This window comes from Camelus bactrianus, chromosome X, assembly GCF_048773025.1.
Source record: "Camelus bactrianus isolate YW-2024 breed Bactrian camel chromosome X, ASM4877302v1, whole genome shotgun sequence".
Classification (NCBI taxonomy): domain Eukaryota; kingdom Metazoa; phylum Chordata; class Mammalia; order Artiodactyla; family Camelidae; genus Camelus; species Camelus bactrianus.
The window spans coordinates 11,229,013-11,256,962 of NC_133575.1; the positions used below are offsets into that span (position 1 = coordinate 11,229,013).

At 41.2% G+C, this 27,950-nt stretch overlaps 1 protein-coding gene and 1 non-coding gene across 4 annotated transcripts; one reads left to right on the forward strand and one right to left on the reverse strand.

Annotated features, from left to right (window-relative positions):
* Positions 1 to 845: 845 nt before the first annotated feature.
* On the reverse strand, positions 846 to 27,938 carry ASB11 (ankyrin repeat and SOCS box containing 11). Of its 3 annotated transcripts, none has more exons than XM_074358802.1 (7): positions 27,709 to 27,938; positions 16,319 to 16,398; positions 10,826 to 10,933; positions 7,993 to 8,143; positions 4,968 to 5,102; positions 3,648 to 3,839; positions 846 to 1,422 (listed from the first exon to the last, which is right to left on the reverse strand). In XM_074358802.1, exons 1-7 carry the CDS (start codon positions 27,887 to 27,889, stop codon positions 1,298 to 1,300), a joined length of 972 nt encoding a protein of 323 aa, XP_074214903.1. In that variant the 5' UTR covers positions 27,890 to 27,938; the 3' UTR covers positions 846 to 1,297. The 3 variants fall into 3 exon arrangements, with proteins under 3 accessions (XP_074214903.1, XP_074214904.1, XP_074214905.1); XM_074358803.1 differs by lacking the exon at positions 27,709 to 27,938 and adding an exon at positions 26,666 to 26,865; XM_074358804.1 differs by lacking the exon at positions 27,709 to 27,938 and adding an exon at positions 19,661 to 19,938.
* On the forward strand, positions 22,165 to 22,271 carry LOC123612152 (U6 spliceosomal RNA). Its single transcript, XR_006719352.1, has one exon. It is a non-coding gene; the product is annotated as a U6 spliceosomal RNA (small nuclear RNA).
* Positions 27,939 to 27,950: the final 12 nt, after the last annotated feature.

Sequence of the window (27,950 nt, forward strand, 5' to 3'; positions counted from 1 at the left end):
CATGACAACCAACAACCCAGGATAGGTCTGGTGGGTAGTCTCTTGGGATTTAGTTCCAGACTGTCCCCCTACACACACATATATACACACACACACACACACACACACACATACACACACACACACACACACACCCCTACCAGAGATGGGAGGTCCATACAAACAATTCATGAAGTCCATGGTCTGAAATTCCAGAAAGTGGATTGAACAGCACGATTTTCAAGTTCCTTGTGGCCACAGACAGACTGAACATCCTAGGACTTCCTGGCACTCAGGAGAACACTTTGAAGATAGAAAGCCTCTGATTCCTGAATATTCTCTGGTATGTATTTTCATTTCTCAATATTTTCTGTTAAAGTTTCTGCCTTTGATATTATGCTTAGAAAAGATCTTCCCATTCATGTATATTCATGAACATTTTATTCCAGTATTTTATACCATGGTGTAAAAATTTTTCACATTTTCAAAAAAACCGAGATTTGCTTTTAGACTCTGATGTGAAATAAGAATTTAATCTTTTTTCCCCAAATAGTTAACTATCTGATTAACTTATTTGATATTCCACAGTTGTGAAAATCAGAAAAGCTTGAGAACAGTACTCACAGAAATATAATGTGGAATTTTAAAGCCACATGTGGAATTTTAAACTGTATTGTAGTCACATTTAAAAAGTATAAAGAAATGAAATTAATTTTAATAATGAATTTTAATTAACCTAATACATTCAAAATATTATCATTTCAATGTGTAATCAACATCTACCAGGACCTCAGTAACTGGAAGTCTCAATGAACTATGATGTTTTCATGTATTTAGCTTTCTTATATATAAAAAAGGCAAGAAAATCAAATTTTAGCAGAGGTTTATTCATGGAAGGAAAGAAAGAAAGGGGAAAGGGGGGAGGAGCTAAATCAGGAACACATCTTACTTACAATCATCCTAATCTTATCCACCCAGATTGACATGTCTGCACACTATTCAGAATGACGACCCTTAGATAATCAAAGATCATGAATCTTGGAAAACAGCCTATTATTTGCATTCTACTTCACAATTTTTTTAAGTTTCTTAATAACAAGAGCTAAAAACCAAAAGGTTTCTGGTTGCCCCTTGGTTAAAGAAAACATTAAACTAACCAGGGGTTTCTATGCCCCAAGTGCTCCGATTCGTCAGGGATTTGCTCTAACTGGCTTAGCTCTAGTGAAGAGTCTAGCTGTTGGGTGTCTACACTAGGTGCCCTGGGTACAGAAGGCAGCAACCTGTTTCTTTCCGAGTATCTTCCCATGGACAGTTGGGACTACTGGTATAGGAGGAATCTTTCCAGTGGCTCCGGCAGATATAGCTTGTGGATGGTCTGATGACATGCTCTACCCAAGCACTTCCGGACACACAGGCGGCAGAGCTGGGAAAGAGTAGGTGGGCCTGAGGAAGGAATTAACATGGTGTGAACCTCCTGACAGTGGGGCAGGGGTTGGGGGTGAAGGGGAGACAAGAGAACTGGAAGAGGCTGAAACTTTCTAAAAGCTTAAGAGAAGCTGGGTCTGTACAGGAATTAGAGTGCAGTAGCAGATGCCAAATACACGCAAAGGATCCTGGTTCGCCCCTCTGGACAGGGCCATGTTTACGTGGACCCTCCAATGGTAGTTGTATGACCAATCATGAAAAAACGAGGCTAACCAGAGAAAGTTGGGAGAAAGAATACAAATCACTTAGACTCCACTATACCCTGAACCTCAGTCTCATGGAGTCTTATGGAGTCATCATGCCCGTGGCTTTCAGTCCCAAAGGAAAGCAAACTAATAAGAGTCCAAAATACAGTGGAATAGGATGAATGAGCATTTGGTTAGAATACACATTACACAGGGGCATTAGTAATGCCCCATTATTTCCTAACTTGACTGTATCAATAAAGATCGCTTCAAGTAGATATATGTCATTAATGGACTATACAAAGTTCTCCTTTTCCAGAAGATCCTACTGTAACAGCATCTTGCCCCTCATGAGAAATGGTGACTGTATATGCAAAGAGGCGGGTATCACTTGGATTGGTACTGCCAAGGAGGGTCCACGTGACAGAAAGCTACCTGGAGGAGCAAGCCATCACCCTTAGTTAAAATCTTGGGAAGCAAGAGTGGGAAGTGTCCCTCATGTCACACGACTCAAGCCCTGCAGAGTGAACTCTGACCTAGCTGATGCTCATCATTCTAAAAAAAGCAGCTGTACTCATGAAGATAGAGGATAGAGGAACTTGCTTATAAGAAATATCAATCCTGGACCCGGAAACATTTTTGGTGGAAGAAAAGAAGAAATGTGACAATTGCTATAAACCACATTCTCAGCTAATAGCTGTTAAGTACCTGGTATATCCCAACTCAGAGCTGGTAAGGAAGATCATAATTCTTCTAGTAGAGATTCAAATGAAAGAACAATCATTCATGACACAGGCTATTGGAAATAATCTAGAGCAAAGTGTGGGGCTCAGACCAGCAGCAATGGCACCATCTGGGAGCCAGGGGGCCGTGCAGGAGGCCCCACCCCAGAGCTCCTGAACTGCAATCTGCACTTTAATGAGACCTCTAGGGGATTCGCATGCCCATTAAAGCTCAAGAAGCGCTGACTTACAGAGTATTCCTAAAATTCTTGAACAAAGCGTTCCACTTAGAAAGGATATAAGACATGGGGGTGGTTTCACTAAATGGAACTGGGGACTGAAACTAAACTCTTCCCCACCAGAAACTGTTTCAGAAGATTCAGGATCGGGGCATGATAACATTAAGAAGGCACAGTGGAACCCTAGTTCTTGCTTAGAATCCTACTTCTACTTCTTAGTAGCTGTGTGACCTTTTGAAAGCCAATCTCTTCAGGCTTCTCTTTTCCCATTTGCAGCTGGGAGAGTTACATTAGATTGTCCTCGTGGCTTTAAAGTTTTGAGAATTCAGTGAGATTAATCTGTGTTTCAAATGTAGCTAATGTCTGACACACAGAGAGCTGAATAATTACTATTGCTTTAACAGTCTCTCAAGCATACACATGCACAGTGTAGGCTCAGATACGTGTTCTCTTTCAGTGTGGACACAGCATGGTTCTCTTTAGAATTTGGGATATGAAGCCTGGTAAAGGCCCGCCTTCCCTCCTCTGGCATCTGGGGAGGTATCAGCCCATGGTGGGCGTGAGAGCGAGGCGATGCGGAGCTCTCCAGATCAGGGAGAGCAGGCAAACAACTTCAGCACTTCATCCAGTTTCTGAAATCCACACTCTGTGTCTCGAACTCAAGTATTTCTCATTTCCCCTGAATTGCCCCCAAATATTACAAAGCAGAGTTTTGGTCTGCTCAATCATGTGTTTATACCAGGATAGACACGGCAATTCAACCTTTTCATGGTGAAAACAAAGTTCTTTGATTATCTCCTTATCAATGTCAATACAGAACAACATACCAGCTGCATGTAAATGCCCCTTTGTTGTGAGTGAAGATATATACAGCGTACAAAATCCCATCTCAGTGATGCGAGGACTTGCCCCCTCCCACGTGCCACTCCCAATTAAAAAGAGAAAAAGAAAAAGCTAAGAAAGTCTAGAGATGAGACAGGAAGGAGAGAGAGCAAATGCACTTCTGGAAGAGAAACAGATGCCCCAGGTTTTCTTACCTTCTCGGAGCAGGAGCGCCTGCTCCACCCCGCTTTTTGGAGCGGCCAGGTCAAGGGCACTTTTGCCCTGAGCGTTTCTGCACTTCAGGTTAGCCCCATAGTCAATCAGCAGGTGGATGATTTCCACACTGTTCTGCCGGGCGGCCGCGTGGAGGGGGGTGTCCAGCCATTGGCCATGGTCAATGTTGGCTCCTTAACAAAGCACATGACCACAATTCAACACCACACGTCAATGAAGAGACACAACGAGCCTAAAATGGAGTAGCTGTCGATGAAGACAGCTTAAACACCATGATATATCTGACAAATCTGTGGAAATGTACTGCTGAAGCCTAGAACCTCAACAATACCTATTAAGGCTGTTTAGAAATATTTTGATGAGAAAAGTGAATAAAAATATTTTTAGTCATTTTAAATGCTTTACTTGCTTTCCCATAATGACCTGTGTGACATACAAAATTAAATAGTTGAAGCTTCTTTTACATTCTGTTTGTTCTGTTTTTTGGCAAAGGACAAAGCTAAGTTTACTTAAGTGTTTATATTATTCTGGGCTCAAAAAAAAGTTTTCTGAATTACTGTAGGGAGCATTAAATGATAACAGATAAAAAAGACAAAAAAAAAATCTTGGAGATAAAAATTCTTATTTAAAGGTTCTTACTACAATCTCTACCTTTATGTCAGCGGCTAAGTTTGGGGGGACTCTCTAACCAAATAATAGTTCCAAGGCCTTTTATCTTACCCTGGATTCAGTTTTTGTATATGCCTTTTATAATTTAAAAAGTTACTAAATAATTTAGCAGGACTGATCCAAAGTAGTCTGTGGCAAAATATCTGTTATTTTTACTATCCAGCGTCTTCCTGGTGACCACACCCAGATTTCCCTCTGGAGAATCATCTCCTGTGATTCTCAGTTCATGTGTTTCCAGTGAAGCCCAACAACTGCATTATGGACTGAAATCTAGTCCTAAGCCAATCCGTGTGTTGCATTCCCTCAGCCACCATGATTGGTTCAGAGATGAACATGTGACTCGAAAAGAGCCAATGAAACACAATTGGTTTTTTTCCCCTGGGATTTATAGGAAAGCGACTCTTGCTGTCTCTTGAGACCACCAAGGAGAACCACACCAGGTAAATGGAGCCAGTATCAAAGGAAGACAAACTAAGAACCAGAGACACTCATTTCTCTCAGTTCCATTTTAAGCATTTAAACATCAAATGCTGTCAGAATTTTGTCCAGCCTGACAAGAACTTTGTCTTTGAAGCCATGGAAAACCTACAGGGTTAATAAATCCTTCTCATGAAAAGATTTCTGGAAGTTACCTAATTCTAGAAGTTTCTTCACACAGTCTAGCCTCTGGTAGGTGCAAGCCACATACAGAGGAGTTCCGAGGTGAGGCACTTCTTGGTCAATGTTGACGTTATTTGCCAGCAGAATCTCCATGCACTCTCTATTACCTGGTGGAACACAAGATGACCTCACTCAAGTAAGGGAAATATTAACTACTCCCAGAATGATAGGATTGCTTCCCTGGAATGGGCTTTGGAAATAACCCAGATTTTTTTTTAAGCAGAAAAAAATGTGGGGCAGGAGGAGGAAATCTTAGAAGTCTCCCAAATGAAACCATTAAAAGGAAGATCATGCCCATGGGTCCCCCACTGAAGTTCTTCCCTGCCACCCTTGCAGTACCTCCCGCCAAACAATGGGCTCCAAGTGGCACAACTGAAATCACTCTCTATAATAAGTCATTAGTCTACAGACAGAGGCTGCCAACACCCAGGGGATAAATGACTCATCCAATTGCTACCCTGAAAAGGCAGTGCTCAAATCCAAGGCCCAGCCCTCCTCTCTCTCCATTACAAATCTCTCCCTCTCTCCTTCACCCATGCATGTAAGACTGGGTGGATGGCCACACCACGCAGTAAAACCTCTGTATTTTGGTTAACCTGGTAGACACCTATGAGAATTAATAAAAAGCCTCAAGTACAGAATATATTGAAATGCACTCGCAAGTTTTGTGGCTAACAAGAACTCTTTTTTTTTTTTAAGGAGGTACTGGGGATTGAACCCAGGACTTCATGCATGCTAAACATACACTGTATCACTGAGCTATACGCCCACCTACCATAAGAACTCTTTGAGGAAGCATTCTCCTTGGAGAGTTTGCCCAGTGAATAGATACACATGATTAATTTGTAGCATATGAATGATTTGTTTGGGAGCAAATGCTTCTGAGGTATTGATGGGAGTTTTATAAAGAGTTTGTTCTTTTTGAAGATTTAAATATTTCCTTAAAAAAAAAAATCTCACCATTGGTGATTAACTTAACCAACCTTTTCTTTATAGATAACATAAAAGTAAGTTTCGTTTCAAGCCTGCTTGATTTATCACAAATTCCGAATTACACATATAATTATGCATGAAAATGTACAACTAAGGATTTTGTGAATTCAATCTGTTTGTCCACATAAGTAAATATTATACCTGGATTATAGCATCAATCTGTCACAGTATTGACTCAGACTAACCTAGCTTGTTCCTAGAGGTTTAAAGCTATAAGAACCCAGAAGTAACATCTAATCGGTACCTAAAATCTGCCTGGTAAATATAGTGTATCTAAAAAAACATTTTGAAGTCATCCTTGTCCCTTTTTTTGCCAGTGAAACTGAGCCTAGCTTGAGTTAAATTTAAGTATTCTCTGGAAGTTTTAAAAAATAAATATATGAAAGTTTAATGATTGGCACTAGTATAATAGTATCTAAAATAATGAATTTACTATTCATCTTTCCACTCTGTGGACGTTGCTCCTTAACATGTTTTTAATACAGAAAAAAATTTGTAGAAATGCATGAATTCACATGTTTATGATAAGTATATATTATATATATATATAATAGGTACATAGATACCAAATACTCCATATATAACCATCCATGCACTGCAGAATTACTTAAGTAATTCAAATTATTCCCAGTATTTATCCATTTTTAAACATTTGGATGGAAAGACAAATAAAAGATTCATTTTTGCTTCAAATCAGTATTTATTTAAAAATTTTAAACACTTACATCATTTCCAAAGTAGACTATTTTCCTACAACTTAAAGGACTTACTTGAAGTTTGGGAAATGACCAACATCAATTATTAAAATCAACAAATTATTTGTTTTTTAAAAAAAATTTGGGGGGGGAGGTAATTAGGTTTTTATTTGTTTTTAGTGGAGGTACTGAGGATTAAACCAGGGACCTTGTGCGTGCTAGGCACACACTCTACCACTGAGGTATACCCTCCCCACCCAACAAATGTTTATTAAATATGTACAGGACATCAAAACCATATATATGTTGAGATTTGGGTCTTTTGTATCATTTAAAGTAATCCACTGCAAAAAAACAAAATTACCAAGTGACACGTTTCATAACCTGGGGCAAATTTTTCACTACTGCCTTTTGAAATAAAGACTTTAATCCCCATCAAACCAGCAGAGATCACTGTTCCACAGAGTTCTAACGTCTCCATTGTATTTCTGATCTCAGTATAAGAGAATTAGTCTACCCGTGGGTAGCACAGAAATGTAACATTTTAGGTGTGACCTATGACGCATTCCATTGGCCTTTCAATGGCTCTTCTTGTTCATGCCTGTGCATATAGTTTTAAAAGTCATTAGTTTTACTCTTTCCCGTCATTTAATTTATTTTTTTTTAATTCTTTTTTTTCTTTCCCGTCATTTTAAAAGGAACCGACAACACAGAAGTCTGGAGTCAACTTCAAGATTTCCAATGCCCCGCTTTTTAAAGTTGCAACTTTTTTTTCAATAACTAATGACCTTGATGGCAATCAGCTCATCTAGAGTATATTGCAGTTACGTTTAATCTTCCATTAGAGATACTATCAGCCTTGGCTTTCAGAAACTTTCATAGTTTATTTTATATTAATGGTTGATATTTTATGGGCTTTGGGGCAGGAGCCATTCTTTTCTAGGAAGGACAGAGACATAAACACACTGCAGCTTGTGCACATTACCCCTGCAGCCTTGACTCCACCAGCTGCCTCCAAAACACCAGCAAAGAATTGCAAGCAAGACCTGCTGAGAGACTGACCCCAGGAAACGGGTCGTTGGAGACAGAGAGCCAACCCCAGGTTATAAGAAGAGCTGTTTCATGCCCCAGTGGTATTTCCTGAAGACTTAGGCATATGGAAGCTCCCGCTGTGGGACGGCTAAGCCACACACAGTTTACTGGTGAGGAAGATCTGGGAGACCCTTGCATGGTAAAAACTGGATCATTGCTTCGTGCACACTGGAGTGAGCCCACCAGTGTTTTGTGTGCCCTGTGGTGGCTCATTTACCTCTCTTCACTGCCTCGTGGATGGGGGACGCCAGGTGCACCTCGAGCTGGGCCTTGGCTCCAAACTCCAGCAGCACGCTGACGCACGCCGCACTGCCACTGCAGCAAGCGTTGAAGAGGGGTGTGGCTCCGTGAACGGTCACTCCATTGACCTAATGATGGGCAAAGAGAGAACCAGAGGATCTGCTGTTTCTTTATCACCATCTCCAGGTGTGTATTCCTATATATCAGCCTGGAGAAACCTCCCGTGCAGGTAAATGAGTGAGGCAACTCTAACATCATGACACTCGGATGTTTTTAGGTACCGGTAGCCTCTCAACTCTCACCTATAAATAATATCACAAGTGGGCCAAAATGGGGCAGTTTTTAAAATGTATTCATGGGTATACTAGAGCTTCTTAAGAGCCTCCTGACTGTTGAGGAGTAGTCCTATATTGTGGTTTAGAACACGGCCTCTGGAACAATTAGCTTAGGTTCAAATCTCCGCTCTCTCCCTGATGTACTCAGAAAGCTTGGTTGGGATACTAACTTTCTGTGCCTGGGTTTCCTGATCTGTAAAATGAGGATCATAAATAATCTCCCTCATGTGGTTACCGGGTGGATCAGGTGAGTTACTACATGCTAGACGCCTAGAACATTGCCTGGTGCCCAGTAAGTAGTCAAAAAATTCTCTCCATTTTCAATTAATACGGAGCCGACTCCCTCTCCCAATCATGATCAAACATGGCAGGAACCAAAACTGGAGAAACCATCTAGCTTAATGTCCCAAACTCTCCACTTGTTAAAAAATCTCCTCAGCAATTCCCCATAGTTCTTTCTTGCCACAAATGTCCTTTCTGGTCTACTATAATCCACACAAGTTGCATATGCCTGCAGGGACTCCTAGAGAGATCATGACCAAGCAAAACGCACAAAGAAAATAGCCATCAACCTGGTGTCTCCAACCAACCTCAGTGCCTTCCAGGGATGCGGGAGGCATGTGAGAACCAGCACAGCTGGGAGGCATCTTTGAGTATTAGCAATAGACTGGGAAGACCATCAGGGAACCAAGGCACAGTGGGGAGGCGCTGGTAGGACTGAAAAGTGGGACAAGGAGAGTCTGATGTCGAACCATTTTTGCCTCAACAACTAAGGACACCTGCTTGTGATAATCAGGATCCTAAACCCAAAAGACCTTTCTCTGCAGTGCCAGGAGGGTCCCCATTCAATTGGAAAGTTAAAGCTGAGATGCTAAGATGCAGAGACAGACAAGGACGGGACAAATGTGTGTAAATTCATACACTCTAGGGATTTCTAACCTATTTACATTTTTACTGAAAAATATTTGGCAGAACTGGTCTGGTTTGCTTTAACTAAGTATCATTCTCATCCTCAGTCCTGGACATCTTCTAATTTAATTTCCTGTAAGTTTCTCTCTCGGCTCAGGTCAACCAACATTTATTGAGCACCTATTAGTCGCCAGTGTTTTGGAAACAAAGGTGAGTAAGACCATGACCTCTCCTTGAATACACTGAATTCTTTTAGGGAAGACAAATACAAAAAGAGAGAGCACAGACTTGAAAAGTATTTAGGAAGTAAAATCAGGGGATATTGTAATTAATTAGATGGGGAGATGGAAGAAAAAGGATGATTCGAGGTTTGGGGCTGGGGAAACCAGTAATATGTTTCACCGGGTCTCCGAAGCTGGCCATCCAAGAGGAGGAGCCGGTCCCAGAGGGAAGAACACGATAAGCAGTTTCAGATGCACTGAGCTCAAGGTACCCATGGGACGGCCAGTCTTGAGGAATTGACTACTGATTGATCACCTTTCTCCTACTCCTCTTCTCATTCTGATTTGAATGTTAAGTAACATAATATTTATTGACTGTTCCCTCATAAGATTGCCAGAGACAAGGGACTATGTCTTACTCTCTTTTTTGTCCCCCACAGCACCTCCCAGAGGTTCCTCTACGACTCAATGTTGTTCGCTATTTCCCAACAACTTGAAGGGAAATGGTCCCCACCCAGCCTTGCCCTCATTACATGAGAGTTGATTAAGTGGTAATTTAAAGAAACACAACCTAATGAAGACACATGACCGCAAGGCACCAGAGAAAATCGCTTTGCCCACGGAAGACTTTTATATTCAGTTCTACACATAGAAACCCAACTCCACATAAAATGCAAAGAAAATCTTCGTTAAGCACTTAAAAGCATTACAGCTTACAAGACAAAGAATGCAAGGACTGAGTTTAAAAAAATGAAATGAACAAAACAATATTTGGCAACTAAATAAAGGTCATTGAGATTTTCAAAAGTACTAATTTCAGAATTCTAGTCTGCTATCTGTATTACATACAGCTCCTGGGTCACTCCTTGAAAACAAGGAGAGAATTTAAAAATAAGATAAAGTTAATTTTGTAGTGTTTTTCCCATGTATTATTTATTAAAAGTTCGTTTTGTTTGATAAGTTTGTTCGATAAAAATCGTTATGGGTGTAGGGTGTTGAATTAAGAATGGTTTTTGATTGCTGTTAAAATGTGAGCTTTTTAATGTTTTACCATGAATTTTCCAAGACCAGTTTTCAAATTACGTTAGCCCAAGTTGGTTTTTCTCAAGTCCGCATCACAATTTTGCACGAGTTCTATGAATTACCTTGTCTGAACGTTCGCACACGGGCACAGAGGCTGCAGGGAGGTGTAACCAGCAGGGCTTCCCAGCCATACAGGAATATGGACACGGATGGGGCCAGGCCTGCGCACCCCACCGCGGGTAAGCGTCCGGAAGGTGATGCGTCTTTAGATGTTAGCGGTTGCACCTGGGCAGCCAGGCCCGAGAGCGGGGAGGGTACTCACGTGTGCTCCGTTCTCCAATAAGGCTTTAGCGCAGGCGACGTGACCTCCAAGGCACGCCTCGTGGAGAGAAGAGACGCGGTTAATTGTTACCAGGTTCACATTGACGCCCTACAATTTGGAGAGAAATGGATTAAAGGTTGCATTAGCGATAGAAAGGAAGCAGGATCGTGGGACATGTTTCTGAGTGTTCAGGGCCTGCAGGTACCGTCCAGAGAGGAGCAGAGGCCATGACCAGGGGAGTCCAAACATGGCTGGGAGCCTTGGATTAATTTATTTATTCAACAAAAGCTTGCTCAGCCTTCTGGGCCAGGCAATCTGCTAGCACCTGGGTCTTCAAAGCTTATGACGGGTCTCTCTCCTCTAACTGCCTAGTGGGGAGACAGACATGGCTGCGGGAGTTTGCAGGGGTGGGGACCCAGCAAGAATATTGCTACACTGGAAGCATATTCATATTTTAATTGGGAGCATGGGGGCTCCTTACGTCTGGCTCGGGGGTAAGAAAAAACAGAGCAAATAAGGTAGTATTCAGCTCAGGCTTGAAGCATAAAAAATTTCAAGCTAGGAAGGCAAAAAGAAAAAAAGAAAAAGAGCATCCATTAGCCGGGAACAGGATATGCAAATACAGGACACAAAGGAGACCGTGGCAGTGTAACAGGGAAGGACAAATCTGACTCCACATTGGATCTGTTCCTTTAGCGCTCACCCTGTGCTCTGTTTCCGGTGCTGAGTCACGCTGGTTCTGCACCTTTTGTAAAAGAATGTTGCCTGGAGCCTGAAATCTACAGGAGAGCCCATTCTCAAGGCTCTGAGCTTTTAAGGTGCAACACTTTTCCATTCATAGAGAGATAAAACGTTATACAACAGAGAATGTGTCTTGTGGGAGGTTTGCAGGACCTTGTGACCTGACCTATGTGGACAGCTGCAAGAACAAAGGATTCCGACACCAAGAAGTTTGCAACAACCAACCACAACCCCCTCGCCTTTTTAGTATAAAAGGAGCCTTAATTCTGACTTGGGGAAGATGGTTTTCCAGAATGTTAGTCCTCCATCTTCTCTGTCTGCTGGCTTTCTGAATAAAGTCATTGTTTCTCACCCCAACACCTCATCTCCCGATTTACTGGCCTGTTGTGCAGCGAGCAGAACAAGTTTGGACTCGGTAACAGCAGGGCCACAGTTGGATAGTTTGTGGATCAGAAAGAGCCCACATGTGATAGAGGCGGAAGAAGAAAGGGGAAGTGGGAGACAGGGGAAGACAAAGGAGGAACTAGGAGATGGGGGGTGATGCAGGGGACAGCTTGAGCCAGACTGTGAAACACCTTGAATTCCAAACAGGGGGTGCAGGTCTTGCAGGGAATGAGGCGCCTTTCATGTCTGTTAGGCTATAGAAGGTCTGGAGCTAATACGTGAGACGTTTTAGGGAAAGCACACTGGTAGCGCCACAGAGGGTTGCTTGGTGACATTGAAGAAAGGAGAGCCATGAAGACGTGGTGGTGAGTTCAGGCACAAGCTGATACGGACCCGAGATGGGTGTGAGGAGCAGGTGACAGAGTCCAGGGTTCAGGAGGTAGAATTGGAATTGGCACAGGTGACTTCCAGGCTCAAGACTAGAAAGTGAAGTAGATGGTGCTCCCAGGATTTCCGTGCTGTAGGAGCAGTGATGCTGACCGCCACGCCTCCACTGCGTGGCGAGGTCTTGGCAGTACCAGGGTCTGGAGCCAGGGGCTTCTCCTAACACTCATCTCCGTACCCAGATCTCCGCCCGGTCCTACACACTTGCCCTCTCCACACTGTCATGCTCCACTTGGGAGTCCCCGTGCTAGATGACAGACTCAGCCTAGCTGCCGGCCAGCTCTGACTTCCTGCTCTGATTCGAACAACTTGGCCTTTACCATCTCCCACCATGATGACTTTCTATCTGTGAAAGGGTTTAGGTTTCTGCCAGTCCCCAGCTGAATTCTGCTTTTGATTCCCTGCCTCGCAAGTGATCTGCTAAAACCTTCCAAAATCTAGTGCATGACCCTGAACCCCAAACCCCAACCTAGGTCCCTGTGATCCCCTACCAGACCTCCGTGGTACTGGCTCTTTCCCTGCTGTCAGCCCCGTCATCTTAGGGCCTGGCTATGCCTCCTTGGTCCTGTCCATTTTTATGTCCTGAATGTGACATCATTACTCCAGAGCTGTGCTATATATTTACAACTGGATATCTAATATAAGGTTTCTTTCCTTTTTCCCATGTATAATTTCAAGAAAAAAATAAGAAAAAATTTAAAATAGTCCACAAGATGGCAGCAGTGCACTAAGGAGAAACTGGCGCAAACTCACAGAATCCCTGGAATTGTACAAATGCAATGCTGGACAGACCTGAAGGATCATCTAGAGTGAATCACCTTCATTGCGCGTGAGAAAATGGAGGAGCAGAAAGTTCAAACTATTAATAAGATTTGAGGTTCCCCAGCTGTCAGTGACAGCCAGTGTGATCAGCAGGAGCTCCGGATCCTCGGTTTAATGTTCTGCTCACAGCACACCACACTATCTCCATGTAAGAGAGGAGAACACAAAGTAGAATAATCCATTTTTTACTAGTGTGTAAGGGTAAAGAAGTGGGGATGTACTAAAAGGTTGAAGAATTCTCCATGAAGAATGAGCTTTACTTAGTGAAGCACAGTATAGAAACCAACATGCTTATGAAGTACAGTTAAAAAGAGATGCTGGGGGCGGGTATAGCTCAGTGGTGGAGCGTATGCTTAGCATGTGTGAGGTCCTGGGTTCAATCCCCTGTATCTCCATTAAGAAAAAAAAAGTGCCAAAAGCAATACGATATCCTGGACTGGATTCTGGAAGAGAAAAAGGACTCCAGTGAGAAGACTGATGTCAACCCAAAAGTCCGGGGTTTCCTTAATATGATTGTACTGATGTTAATTTCCTATTTTTGACTAAAGTACCACGGATATGTAAGATATAAACACTCGGGGAAGTTGGGTGAAGGGTATACTGGAACTCACTGTACTGTCTTTGTAACTCTCCTTTAAAATGGTTCTAAAATTAAGCTTATTAAAAATACTAATAAAAGTATTGAGCTGAGGGGAGCCAAGACAGAGGAGGTGAACGCAAGACTTTTCACTGTGTACCTTTTTATTTCATTTTAACTTTTAAACTATGTGACTATGTCACCTATTAAAAATAAAACAAATAACATATTAAGTGCTCAAAGACAGAAACAGAGTCATCGATACAATGAACAAACAGGTAGCTGCCAGAGCAGAGGAGGTCAGGGGAGGAGAGAAATGGGTGAAGGAGATAAAGAGATACAAATTTTTGGTTACAAAATATGTGAGTCACAGGTATGAAATGTATAGTGTGGGGAATATAGTCAGTAATTATGTCATATCTTTGTATGGCGACAGATTGAAACTACACTTATCATGGTGATTATTTTGAAATGTATAGAAATATTGAATCAGTGTGTTATATAACAAGAACTAACAGGTGTTGTGGGTCTTATACTTCAAAAACAAACAATCTCATAGAAAAAGAGATCTGATTTGTGATTAGCAGAGGTAAGGGGTGGGAGGACAAGGAATGGATGAAGGCAGTCAAAAGGTACCACCTTCCAGTTCTAAGATAAATAAGCACTAGAGATGTAATTTAAAGCATGTTAAAGGTAATTAACACTGCTCTATGTTGTACATGAAAGTTGTTAAGAGAGTAAATCCTAAGAGTTCTCATCACAAGGAAAAACATTTTTTCGATTTCTTTAATGTTATACCTATAAGAGATGACGGATGTTCACTTACTGTGATAATCACTCATGATGTATGTAAGTCAAATCATTATGCTGTACACCCACCCTAAACTTATACAGTGCTCTGTGTCAACTATATCTCAAGAAAACTAGAAGGAAAAAAATCAAACCAAATAAAATTTTAAGCGCTTAAAAATAAATGAGCAAGTGGTAAAATCAAGTGCAAAGTCCACCTGATTACTAATAGCAGTACTGTTTTCCTTTTGCCTCTACTTTCTTAAGAAGTGACACAACTCCTAGGAGTTCGAGATTTGCAGATACTGACTCACATGTATAAAATAGATAAACAAGTTTAGACTGTGTAGCACAGGGAACTGTATTTGATACCTTGTAGTAGCTTATGGTGAAAAAGAATATGAAAATGAATATATGTATGTTCATGTGTGACTGAAGCATTGTGCTGGACACCAGAAATTGACACAACATTGTAAACTGACTATACCTTAATTTTAAAAAATTTAAAAAAAAGAAGTAACACAACTTATAAAGGAGAAAGAAGAAAAAAAGGCACACACACCCAGAGAAAAGGAGCAGTGTACCCAGCTGTTTAAATTCAAAATGAGGAAGCCAGGTTTGGTGGCAGCTAGGATGTGGAAAAGAGATCTAATGACTTCCCTTCTCTGTACACACGTAGACTCTAAAATAAAGTAAACGGACTGTGTACACTTTCACTCATTCCACAAATATTTACTAGGCCTCTATTCATTATTCAAGATACTAGGGATACAGTCATAAGTAAAAATAAATTAGTCTTAAGAACGAAGATTTTAACAAATCTTTCCAAAGGAGTAAGATGTACCCATTTCTCAACCTAGTTTAATGTTTGCTCTTGAAATACTGTATCATCAGAGTAGATGGCTCCCAGCGATCAAGGTGGCTCCTGATTCTTGGTATTGGCTCACTTGTGTAATCCCCTCCCCTTGGGTGGGGGCTAGATTTATTGACTGGCATCTAATGAGTAGAACATGGCAGAAGTGACGGGATATCTCTTTGGAGAGTAGGTTATATACTGAGACTTCCTTCTTAGGCACTCTGTCATGCCCTCCATGGAGGAAGCCAGCTACACAACCCTATGGAGAGGCCCATGCATCAAGGCATTGAAGCTGGCCAACAATCTCATGAGTGAGGTTGGAAGCAGATCATTCCCCCATCAAGCTGTGAGATGCCTATAGCCCCCACTGATCCTTTGTAGCCTGTACCTGCAAGAGTACAGGAGCCAGAGTGGAGCCAGTGGAGCCAGAACCCCCCAGCTGAGCTGCTCCTTGACTCACAGACACTGTGAGAACCTACGTGTTTACTGTTTTCAGCCACTGTGTTTCAAGGTAAATTGTTACAGAGCGATAGCTGACTAATGCAACTTTAGGGCTGCTGAAGGAACACTGGGAGAGTATAAGGCGAGTTAGTACAACAGAAGTTTGAGGGCATCCCCCATCAGCCTCTCAGGGAAGTTTTTTATGAAGCAAAGGAAGACTCAGAAGGGGAAGGATGGAACTGGGCAGAAAACCAGCCAGCTCCCTAAGAAAGGCAGGGCAGGAGGAGCAAATGGTGAGTTGTAAGAGGACACGTACACCTGGAACAGCAGTGCTGGGGCCCAGATGGGGCCAGGAAGACTTCTGCTCCAGTTACAGCTAAGAAAGAATGATGCTTGGTTACAGCATAAGCCCAAAGGATCACATCTTTAGTTTACTTACCTGTGCAATTAGAGTTTTAAGGGCCAGCAGGCGCCCCTGAGCCGCAGCTTCATGGAGTGGGGACCGATCAGCCCAGCAATCTGAAACACAAATCAAACACACAGTCAAGGTCTGGAGTCTTCTTATTCCAGCTTGGTCATGTGCCCACGCACGGTAACAGGAGGTGTGGGGGAAGAGGAGGGAGGCTTGCGTCACTCATGAGGTTCTCTGGTCGGCCACTTCGCAGGGTGACAAGCCTCTGAGGGTACAGTCCGCGGGTTTGGTGGTGTGTGTGCACAGGGAGCACAGACAATCTCTCTGGGCGGGGGGGGGGGGGGGGGACAGTTTTAATAAGCAATATATTTCATGCAAATAAATAGTGCCCAGTGATGGCATCCAATACCTTCGAGGAAGCAAAATAAAGGGAAAAGCTGGTCAATGAACTCCCCCACTTTCTTCTTTCCCTTGCCTCTCCCCCTCCCCCCACCCTAAAACTCAACATCCTATACACCAGGAAGGAGACCCCAAGGGACCAGGGGGAATGGTTTGGTTCGAAATTCCCTAGGTAATTGTCTCTGTTTCATTTGGGTAAGGAAGACTATGTTTCATGATGCAGAATATTGTTTCCCAGATGACATGATCTGCCTAACAGTTTTTGTGATGGCAGTTGAATGACATCTAAGTTGAGTGACAGCTAAGCACGGGGCCAGTGGAGCCACACTGCCTGGGTTCAAGTCCTGCCTCCACCAGTTACTCTGTCAAAATGGGCAAGTTACTAAAATTATTCAAACCTCACCTTTCTGATCTGTAAAGTGGGGGTATAGCAATCTAGTATTTAGCAGCTTCTTTGGTCTCTAATGAGGCCAATAAAGTCCATCCATGATGTTAGTTGCTCAAGAAAATGTATGATTGATAAGTACACGTGGGGGAGTAGCGCTCTAAGGGAACAGCCTCAGAACTGCCTCTCAAATGTATTTTTCTTGTAACTGCTTGTCAGTAAACAAGACTAACCAGCTAGCTTAAAGGTGCATTGGAGAAGTAACCTTCTATTAAACTTGCCAAAGGGCGATCATTCATTTTGGAAAACAATCTACACTGGCTTGTAGAATGTGGGCATTTTTCAAATTATAACTGTGCTCTTCATACATTGACTAGCATGGAATACAGTTTGGATTCCACACAAAGGGCCCGTATTATCACCCTTTTCTAGGTGATCCTGATCGTGCTAAGAATTCAGGCTTTCCCATACCTGCGACCTTGGCAAAAGCAATCCCATCAAAGAGGAAATCATGTGAACTTGAAATAGCTCGTCCTCAAGGAGAGAGTGAACTTTTCCAATGGATGAGAATCAGGGTTATCAACAGGCTTATTTCCATAAGCCCTCTTCTTACACTGAAACTCAATTTTTATCTTCTCTAGCCCTTTGGGTTATGAAAAGGGAGAGAGCTAGAATGAGCTCTACAGGGTTGGATTGAAATTGGAGCAATGGGTATGAAAATGTGATTTTCAATATATGTGTGGATAAGGAGATATAGTGCCTATATAAATATCTATGGGCTGAAGGTGGAATCTGATGACTCATCTGGTTCTCTCTCTCTCTCTCTCTCTCTCTCTCTATATATATATATATATATATATGTTTATATCTATAGATATATTGATATATCTAGACAGAGAGATAGAATAGCACTATGCACTGAGAAAACCTAAGCCAGGACTCCTTGGAGAAATGGCTGATTCCAAGTCTAGGCTGGGAAAAATATAGGATGGGCGTCAAACATCTTGCCAGAGAGTAACGCAGTGCTCAATGAATGATGGGAAATGTCAAAAAGTACAGAACCTGGCTGGAAGGGGCTTCCACTATCCAAATATGGGACGATTTGAGCATCAAAATAAATAATGATTATACCCTAGCAAATAAAATAGGAATCTGTAAGGCCTCACTGAAATGAATAAATAAATAGGGAGAAAAGAAAGGGATTCCTCATAGTAGAACACCAACTTAGACGTAGGAGAAATCACAGAATCTGCCCCAAATGATCTCCCCACAAGATAATTACACCATTATAAAGGGAACAAGGGTCATTTAACAGAGGAGCAAAATTGTAGGCACCACCTTACCCAGGGGATCAAAGTGAACATCAGAAGTCACTGGAGCAGATGGGCACAGAGTGCCATCTGATGGAACGCGCGACAAGCAATATCAGGTACTATTGGAGGGCGCACAGTGGAAAGAACAGAGCATCGCTTGCAAGCTTCCTGCTCAAAATGCATAGCCTGAAACTAATCATGAGGACACTGAAAACCAACTCAGACTGAGGGACATTCTCAAAAACAATTGTCCCGTAACCAATTCCAGGAAGGACTGAGGAACAGATTGAAGGAGTCTGATGAGGCACAAAGTCAGAAGGCAGCGTGTGCACCTGGAATGAACCTTTTTGTTATCAAGGATATTCACTGGCCAGTTGGGTAACCATGAATGGAGTCTCTGGGCGAAGAGAAGTGGGAATTCTTTTTACCACTCTTTTTACTTCCTGTCATTTTGAAATTAGTTCCAAATTAAAAGTATCTATATTAATCAAATCACTGATGCATCCATACTCCTCACATGTAGAATGTTTTTTATAATAAGAACAGACAAAACTTTTAACACGAAAAGATATTGTGTATTGTATGTCCAGTTGTCCGTGAGTCGGTTAAAAGTTGATGAGTGGAGTATTTTTAATCTCTTTGGACACTTAGCATTTGCATAAGCTAGGAATAATGAGATAATGTATGCATATAATCCTCATTAGTCAGCCTGGGCTTTCTTTGACTACATTTCCATCTCATTCAATACTAAGTGTGCATCAGACGTTGTCCTCTTGCCTCATGGCTCCCGGGAATGGACACAAGCAGCGGGGTTGCAAGGATGGTCTCTAGCCGCGGATGGCAACTCAGCACCCAGACCAATGCAAGAAACGAACCCACAGCTGTGGCTTTGTTATTCCTCTGTTCTAACAATAGCCTGTCAAACCAAGTCACCAGAAGGTACTCTAAGTACTTGCTTCCAAAATAAAACCTGGATTTAAGTGGCAACTTGCTCCAATTCACTTAGAATATCAACACGAAATGGCTTTATTATTTTTAAAACTTTCCTCCTCGGGGGCTGCGGTGTCCCCTCTCCTGCTGGGAGGCAGGAACCTTAACCACAATTTCCTCCTAATAGTAACTTTCTGTTACTCATCAGCCCCCTAAGACCCACTCCGTCCACCCAGCCTGGATAGATCTCACAACCCTAACGCTGAGCGCAGGAAGCTGGACGCAAAAGAGGATGTGCGGTGGGATTCCGTCTACGTAAAGTACAGGAGGGGCCAAACTCACCTTGGGCGTTAGGAGTCAACAGTACCACGAGTTGGGGCAGGGGCTGACTGGAGGTGGGCATGGTGGGGGCCATGCTGGTCATAAGCAGTGTCTTGCTCCTGGGAGCTGGTACCTGACTGTGTTCGTTTCATGAAAATCCAGCCAGCTGCTTGCTTGGGGTGTGGGCACTTATCTGTATTTATATCCTACTTCAGTAAAGAGATTTCAAAACGACCAGTCCACTGGACAGTCCGCTTTAAAAACCCTCATCTCCGCTCCTCTGCCCACTCCTGGGGCAGGGCAGGGCCCTCTCTCCCGCCCGAGCGGCTGCAGGAGGAACGGCAGCGTGTTCTCACACAGCTCCCCACTTCCTTCTGGAGGTGCCAGCTCCCCTGGTGCCTTAGGGGTGGGGAGAAGCGAGAGGGACGGGGATGGGGGTGGGGTGGGGGTGGGGGTGGCGCCCCGGCTAATTGGAAGAGGAATCCAGTCCTACCTTAACTGCAGGTCTCCCTCCTGGTCCACCCTTCTCACCGGGGGTCAATCCCAGGTCCCTTTCCTATGCACTGGTACTTGGCCACCTCCCCTAGTGTCCCCCATCAATGCAGCATCCTCTGATGCCCCGCAACTCCCATCCCCGGAGGCTGCGGCAAGCCTGTGGGGTGGGGCCATCTTGCGATCCACGGAGGAAGAGAGAACGGCGGGTGGTCCAGGGTGTCTCCCTCCAGGCCACTGCTTTCCAATTCTCTTTCGCCCTGTTTGAGGAGCAGAGAGGTCAGTTCAGGGAGTCGGCTGCTGAAGTAGACTCCTGACTTGTGAGGGTGAAACGCCAGGCTCCCCTCCTTTCAGGGGCTACTTGTCTCAACTTGCGGTCCTCCTGGACCCTCCATCCCTTGGCTTTCAAGAGAGGAGGGAAGAGTCTTGCTCCCTGAACCCGAACATTCCAAACAACCCTTTGCCCCGAATCAGATCTCACTTCCGGTAAGCGGCAGAAAGAGGACTGAAATCCAAGGTTTTGAGACTTGAGAACGCACCCTGTTTGGGTTTTAAGAACTTCTGGGTTGTCCATTCTGCTTATCTTCATGGGAGATTTACTGGTAAGGGATGCTTTGCTCCACCCACCTCCATCTCTATAAATAACGTGAAATAAATCAATTGGATTGCCTTAAATGTGGAAATCATTTTGGTTTCCCAACTGGAAACAAAGCCACTCTCAAGGAAGTCACCTTTCAGTCACTTTGTTTTCCAGCACTTGCTTCAAAGGACCTTGAGTTTTCACCCAAACCCCTTTTCCAGAAACTCTGCCACGGTGGGCTCTTTTGTTTTTGTACTTTTATTCCCAACAGGCAGTCTCTCGCTCTTATCATCCCTGTTTTGCAAATTGGAGCTAATTGTGAGAAATTGAGGATAAAAGTTATTTGGCAGTTAGGGAGTTTTTCCATTCCTTTCAGGAAATATGCATCTAAGCTCTCCAAATAAATGAATGCTGAAGTAGGAATCAATCATTGGCTTCTAAGGCAGTCTATTTTTAGTTATTTGGCAGACTGCCTGTGTCACAGGGCTGCAAGTACATTTTGAAGATAGTTTACTCTACAAATATGTTTACTTGTTCCTGATGAGGTGTATGGAAAATGTTCAAGTCCTTTTTCATTCCCCCCTTTGACTTTTTCTCAGAATGTGATTTATATCTCTAGTTCTCAGGCCCTCTGAATTACAATTTCATGACAACTTCTAAAACCATAGATTTCAATAACAAAGTTGGTTCAGATGGAATACAATTGTCTGACTTCCAAGGAGTCAAGATAAAAATCAATTATTATTTTTGGGTTTCTTTGTAATTTTTACCCTTCCAAATTGACTAACAAGTATTTGAGATGAGTGGTTTGTTATTAAAAAAAAAAACAAACAAAACCGAACTGCCCCACTGGTTATAATCTCCAGGGCCCATGGAACAGTCTTTATTCTTTTTATTCAAGTTCCAAAATCATCTGAAGTAGTATCTCCTCCTGCAGCATTTAACAAAGAAAAGACAGTTCAAAAGGAGTTTTGATTTTGACCCCAAATATGGGTCCTAGCCGAATGAACAATATTTTAAGTAAAACAAAGGTAATTGGAAAAAATGACAATAAATTTCCTGAGATATCTAAAATATTATAATAAAATTGAGTTAAAAAATGCATACTCTCTAAATACCTCCGACATCTTTCTGCAGCATGTTAGAAAGAAGGCTCCTTTGAACCCACTGGGAGCAGGAGACCTGAGCTAAGATGACAGGTGGGGTGGCAGAGCCCTGCTGAGGACTATTTGTCCCAACTTGGGAAAGCCAGCAGGCACCTGTAGAGAACCACTCAGAGGATGGCTGGGCCAAGGCTTGAGGAGACAACCAGCAAAACTGAACAAGGCAAGGGAGAGGACTGGGCAAGAATGGACTGAAGGCAGGAGAAAACTGTTGACGTGGGAAGGATAGAAAAATGGAGTCAGGATGATGAGTCAGGCAGAGGTGCAGCCATCAAAGCAAGGGCAGTCTAGTGCTCACTTCAGCAGCACATATACTAAAATTGGAACGATACAGAGAAGATTAGCATGGCCCCTGTGCACGGATGACAAGCAAATTCATGAAGCATTCCATATTTTTTACTTAGGAATAAATCTGACCAGGAAGTGAGACTTATACAAAACACTGACTAAGGAAATTAAAGAGCACTTAAAGAAATGGAAAGATATCTCATGTTCTTGGATTGGAAGAATTAATATTGCTAAAATGGCCATACTACCCAAAACAATCTACAGATTTAATGCGATCCTTATCAAATTACCCAGAACATTTTTCACAGAACTAGAACAAATAATCCTGAAATTTATATGAAATCACAAAAGACCCAGAATTGCCAAAGCAACACTAAAGAAAAAGAATGAAGCTGTAGAAATAATCCTCCCAGACTTCAGACAATACTGCAGAGCTACAGTCAACAAAACAGCACAGTATTGGTACAAAAACAGATATATGGATCAATGGAACAGAATACAGAGTCCAGAAATAAACCCACAAACTTTTGGTCAATTAATCTTTGACAAAGGAGCAAGAACATACAACGGAGTAAAGACAGTCTCTTCAGCAAATGGTGTTGGGAAAAGTGGACAGCTGCATGTAAATCAATGAAGTTAGAACACTCCCTCACACTATACACAAAAATAAACTCAAAATGGCTTAAAGACTTAAACATAAGACACTATAAACCTCTTAGAAGAAAACATAGGGAAAACATTATTGGACATAAATCTCAGCAACGTTCTCCTAAGGCAGTCTACCCAGGCAATAGAAATAAAAGCAAAAATAAACAAATGGGACCTACTTAAGCTTATGAGCTTTTGCATAGCAAAGGAAGCCATAAGCAAAACAAAAAACAACCTACAGAATGGGAGAAAATATTTGCAAAAGATGAGACTGACAAGGGCTTAATTTCCAGAATATATAAACAGTGCATACAGCTTAGTAAGAAAAAAACAAACAACCCAATCCAAAAATGGGCAGAAGACCTAAACAACCAATTCTCCAATGAAGACATACAAATGGCTAATAGGCACATCAAAAGATGCTCAGTATCACTAATTATCAGAGAAATGCAAATTAAAACTACTATGAGGTATCACCTCATACCAGTCAGAATGGCCATCATTCAAAAGTTCATGAATGATAAATGCTGGGGAGGGTGTGGAGAAAAGGGAACCCTCCAATACAGCTGGTGGGAAAGTAGTTTGATATAGCCATTATAGAAAACAGTATGGAGATTCCTCAAAAAACTAAAAATAGACTTACCATATGATCCAGCAATTCCACTCCTGGGCATATATCCAGAGGGAACCTTAATTCAAAAGATACATGCACCCCAATGTTCATAGCAGCACTATTTACAATAGCCAAGATATGGAAACAACCTAAATGTCCATAAACAGATGACTGGACAAAGAAGCTGTGGTATATTTATACAATGGAATACTACTCATCCATAAAAAAGAATAAAATAATGCCATTTGCAGCAACATGGATAGACCTGGAGATTGTCATTTTAAGTGAAGTAAGCCAGAAAGAGAAAGAAAAATACCGAATGAACTTATTTACAAAACAAAAAGAGACTCACAGACACAGAAAGCAAACTTATGGTTACCAGTGGGGGAAGGGGGTAAGAAGGGATAAATTAGGAGTTTGAGATTTGCAGGTACCAGCTAATATATATAAAATAGATAAACAACAAGTTTATACTGTATAGCACAGGGAACTATATTCAATATCCAGTAGTAAGTATAGTGAAAAAGAACATGAAAATGGATATATGTATCTTCATGTATGACTTGAAGCATTATGCTGTATACCAGAAATTGACACAACATTGTAAACTGCCTATATGTCAATAAAATATATATATGTGTATATATATACATACACACACACAAATCAAGGGCAGTCTAGGGGGGAGGGTCTAACTCAGTGGTAGAGCACATGCTTGGCATGCATGAGGTCCTGGGTTCAATTGCTAGTACCTCCATTAAAATATATATTTTTTAAAAAATCAAGGGTAGTCCTTTGAATTCAAAAAAACAAGGACAACGGATTTTAGGCATAACACTTAGAACTAATTCTTTTAAAGGGCACAGAAGTTCCACAATCTCTTATCTGCACTTGTAAAATCCCTCCAAATTCCAAAAACCAAGTTTTTCCCCAAGTTTGATGCCAAGCTCCTTCGGCAGCAAAACATGGTCAGAACTCAGGTGAAGCAATTTATTATTTTTAATTTGAATTTTCACTTAGTGTGAATATTTGTATTTTCACTCGAGAACTATCAAAACTTTTTATTATGGGAGACAGCGCCAGGCCCTCCTGGGAGTGTTGTGTGATATACAGTGTACACACTGTGTAATCTTCCGAGTATCCCCCAAACTCCTGAATCCTGAAACATGTCTGGCCCAAGGGTTGGGAATAACAGATTACCAACCTGTAGCTACACTTTATTTTTACCGAGTTTGATGAACAAGTCACTGTACTAAATATAGCTTCAATTCTGGCCAAATTAGCAAAGGTTGAAAAGTCATACACCATCTCTCAGGAGGGAGATCGTGCCTGCAGAAATATCTACGGGCTGAAGGTGGGAGCCGGTTACCCACGTGGATATAAAAATACCAAGGGCCAAGACAACATTTCAAACTGAAAATATATATATATACAGCATAGTGGTTCAGATATATATATATATATATATATATACACATACACACACATTCCTTTTCATATTTTTTCATTGTAGGTTATTACAAGCTATTGAACATAGTTCTCTGTGTTATACAGTAGGACCTTGTTGTTTATCTGTTTTATATATAGTAGTTAGTATCTGCAAATCCCAAACTCCCAATTTATTTCCCTGCCTTTCCCTGCCAGGAACCATAAGTTTAGTTTCTATGTCTGTGAGTCTGTTTCTGTTTTGCAAATAAGTTCATTTATGTCATTTTTTTAGATTCCACATATAAGTGATAACATTGTAAATCGACTATATGTCAATTTAAAAAATAAAATAAAACCATAAATATATATAATTGACAAATTACACAAGCAGCCTGAAAAAAACCAGTAACAGCCCACCAACCATAGCTTAACTCAATTCTGTGAGTTATTTACAAATGTAATAGTTTAAACCACAAAGAAAATATTGAATGATGCACTCCAGAATATGAAAAAAACTTTCCAGCCAGAAAAATGATATTTAATGAAGGACGTGATATTAAGTACAGCTTCCAAAAGAAAAGTGCCAGGACCTAGGACAGACTAAACTCAGCCCTGGCTGAGCTTTTTACTGCCTCTCCTTGTTTTTGACAGCGCTGACGACAGTTTACAGGGACATAATATGCTACTGGAATCAAGAAAGGTAACCTTGGGCTGAGACTTCTGTAACTCAGTTAGCTGACTTACTGATTAAATGTCACATACTTTTCCAACAAGTATTTGTCTGACCAGCGAGCAGCAAAGGTGATTCCTGGTTTGAGTTGAACACTTGCACAAAATTTTGTTGATGTTTTTAATTTTATTTAAAAAAATTAATTTTAATTGAAGTATAGTCAGTTTACAATGTCAATTTCTGGTGTATAGCATAATGCTTCAGTCATACATATACTCATTTTCATATTCTTTTTCATTATAGGTTACTGCAAGATATTGAATATAGTTCCCTGTACTATACAAAAGAAACTTATTTATTTTGTATATAGTAGTTACCATCTGTAAATTTTGGTCTTTAATACATGTAGCTTTAAATATATAGAGTACCTGACTGTAAACAGCATCAAAAGAGAAAAAAGCTGTTAAAATCATGTAAAAATCACTGTTTCTGGCGTGTTACTGCCAACATTACTATAGAAAGCCTTATTTACCACCTCTGGATATACTATTACCTATGTGTGTGCACGTGAGAGTGAGTGGTGTGTATATGTATACGCACCCACCCATCCACACACACATATACATGTATATAGGAAGGAAATTAAACTGAGAAATTAACAGGCACTATTCTCCCCACTGCCTCTTGCTAGTGATCATCAAAAAATACGTTTTTGACTTTCTAACACCATGCCACTTGCAAATTAAATGACTATTATCCTAGGCGCTTGAACAAGTAAAGATATTTGAGCTAAAGAATGAGTGAGCCCTATTTAAGAGATTTGTATTATGGCTCCAGGTTTTGACTACTATAAAACTTCCTTCAGAGAATACTTGCTCCATTAAGGACCACAAAGGCAGAAATAATGCCCACGAACCCTAGGTGAAAACATTTTTAACATCTTCTTGCTGATACTGACTTTATCGGCCTTTACCTAATTTAAACCATGAAGAGGTAGCTATGAGACCATCAAAACTGTTACTGAAACTTTGAGAAAGCCCTCGCCCAGATTTACAGATTAAATTAGAAAATAGCTTTTCAGATTATGCTTAACTTGAAATGAAAGTTACTTTTACTTTTGTAAAACCAAGTCTAAGCAACATACCTCCCTGAAATGTGTGACAAATATAATCCCCAAAAGAAATCTCTTTCCACACTCCGGGCCTTCTGCCACTTCCTGAAACTTGGAGATTCTTCTCATTTTCCCCCGTTAATTGAAGCATTCTGCTGTTTTGTCTTTGGAGGGCTTAGTTCTTGGGATAAGACTGCTGTTGTCTAGTGTCTTTAAAGTTGTCTAGTGTATTGGAATCACACAACATATGTCTATTTTGAAAGAGAATCCGGGATGCAAGGCGAAATGGATACTAGATAAAGAATGAGGTAATCCTGGAACCTCTACGAACACTAAAAATACATAGGGAAATTCGGAACTCTATTTACGAACAAATACTCCTCTCTCAAGTGGCAGTCCCCAATAATGACGATATTGGATTCATTTATTTTTGTATCATCTCCCTACAATTAAGGTGAATCATTTTTGGAAAGAAATGGAGACTAAATTCTACAAAGCAGAGACTTTAAAATGTTTTACCCAAAGGTTGGCATTTCATATTATAATAACCTTCGTTTGCAGTGCTTTACCTAATGCTGCATATAAATGGATTCAGTGGAGGGTTTTTTTCCTGACAGTGACAAGTGGCTAAGCAATTTGAATTGCAAATGACAGCACAGAAATACATATAGAGCATATATATTGCTGCTTTAAGTCAAATGTATTGGTCATTCCATTTCCTGGGGAAGCAGTTTTGTTAGAATGCATTGTTAACATTTCATTAAAAATATTAAAGAAGATAATCCTATAAAGTCTTTCTTTTGTTAGTAGAAATGAGGTTTCTCAAAATCAAGGAAGCCACCACCCTATTAACTTCTTTAAAAAAAACTAATGGAACTCCTAACTTGCAGGAAAAAAAGCTAAAAAGGCTTCACAAATTGGTGCAGTCAACACCATTTGCTACTTTAAATAATAATTTTTTAAAACTACCCACTCAAAGCCAAAGTATAAATAAAATCTGCCTTCTAGAAATACTACTCACATGAATTATCTAGGAGGTTTCCTTTAAAGTATTGGGGAAAAATTCATATTTTTACCTGAAATTTCACCATAGATCTCTTCTGCTATCCTAGCCGCTTCTTTTCTATTTCCTTTGACGATATAGAAATGGGTTAGGAGCGCCAAGAAAACTTTAATTAAAAGCTTGAAGAAAAAAAAAGTAGCAAACATTGTAATAAAAATGTTTTTAAAGCCATAGGAAACAGGACCGTCTTCCATTTTGGCTTATACTCTGTATAGGTTCTTGGGACTGCAAAATTTCACTGAGTTATAATTGGTA

Bases quoted from the DNA above. Each gene is read 5' to 3' on its own strand.
- ASB11 (XM_074358802.1), bottom strand. From the start codon at position 27,889: ATGGAAGACGGTCCTGTTTCCTATGGCTTTAAAAACATTTTTATTACA. The intron at 5,103-7,992 runs GTAAATGAGCCA...GTGTTCCACCAG, and splicing joins CCACGAGGCAGTGAAGAGAG to GTAATAGAGAGTGCATGGAG. The intron at 1,423-3,647 runs GTAAGAAAACCT...TTCCTTCCTCAG, and splicing joins GGCGCTCCTGCTCCGAGAAG to GCCCACCTACTCTTTCCCAG.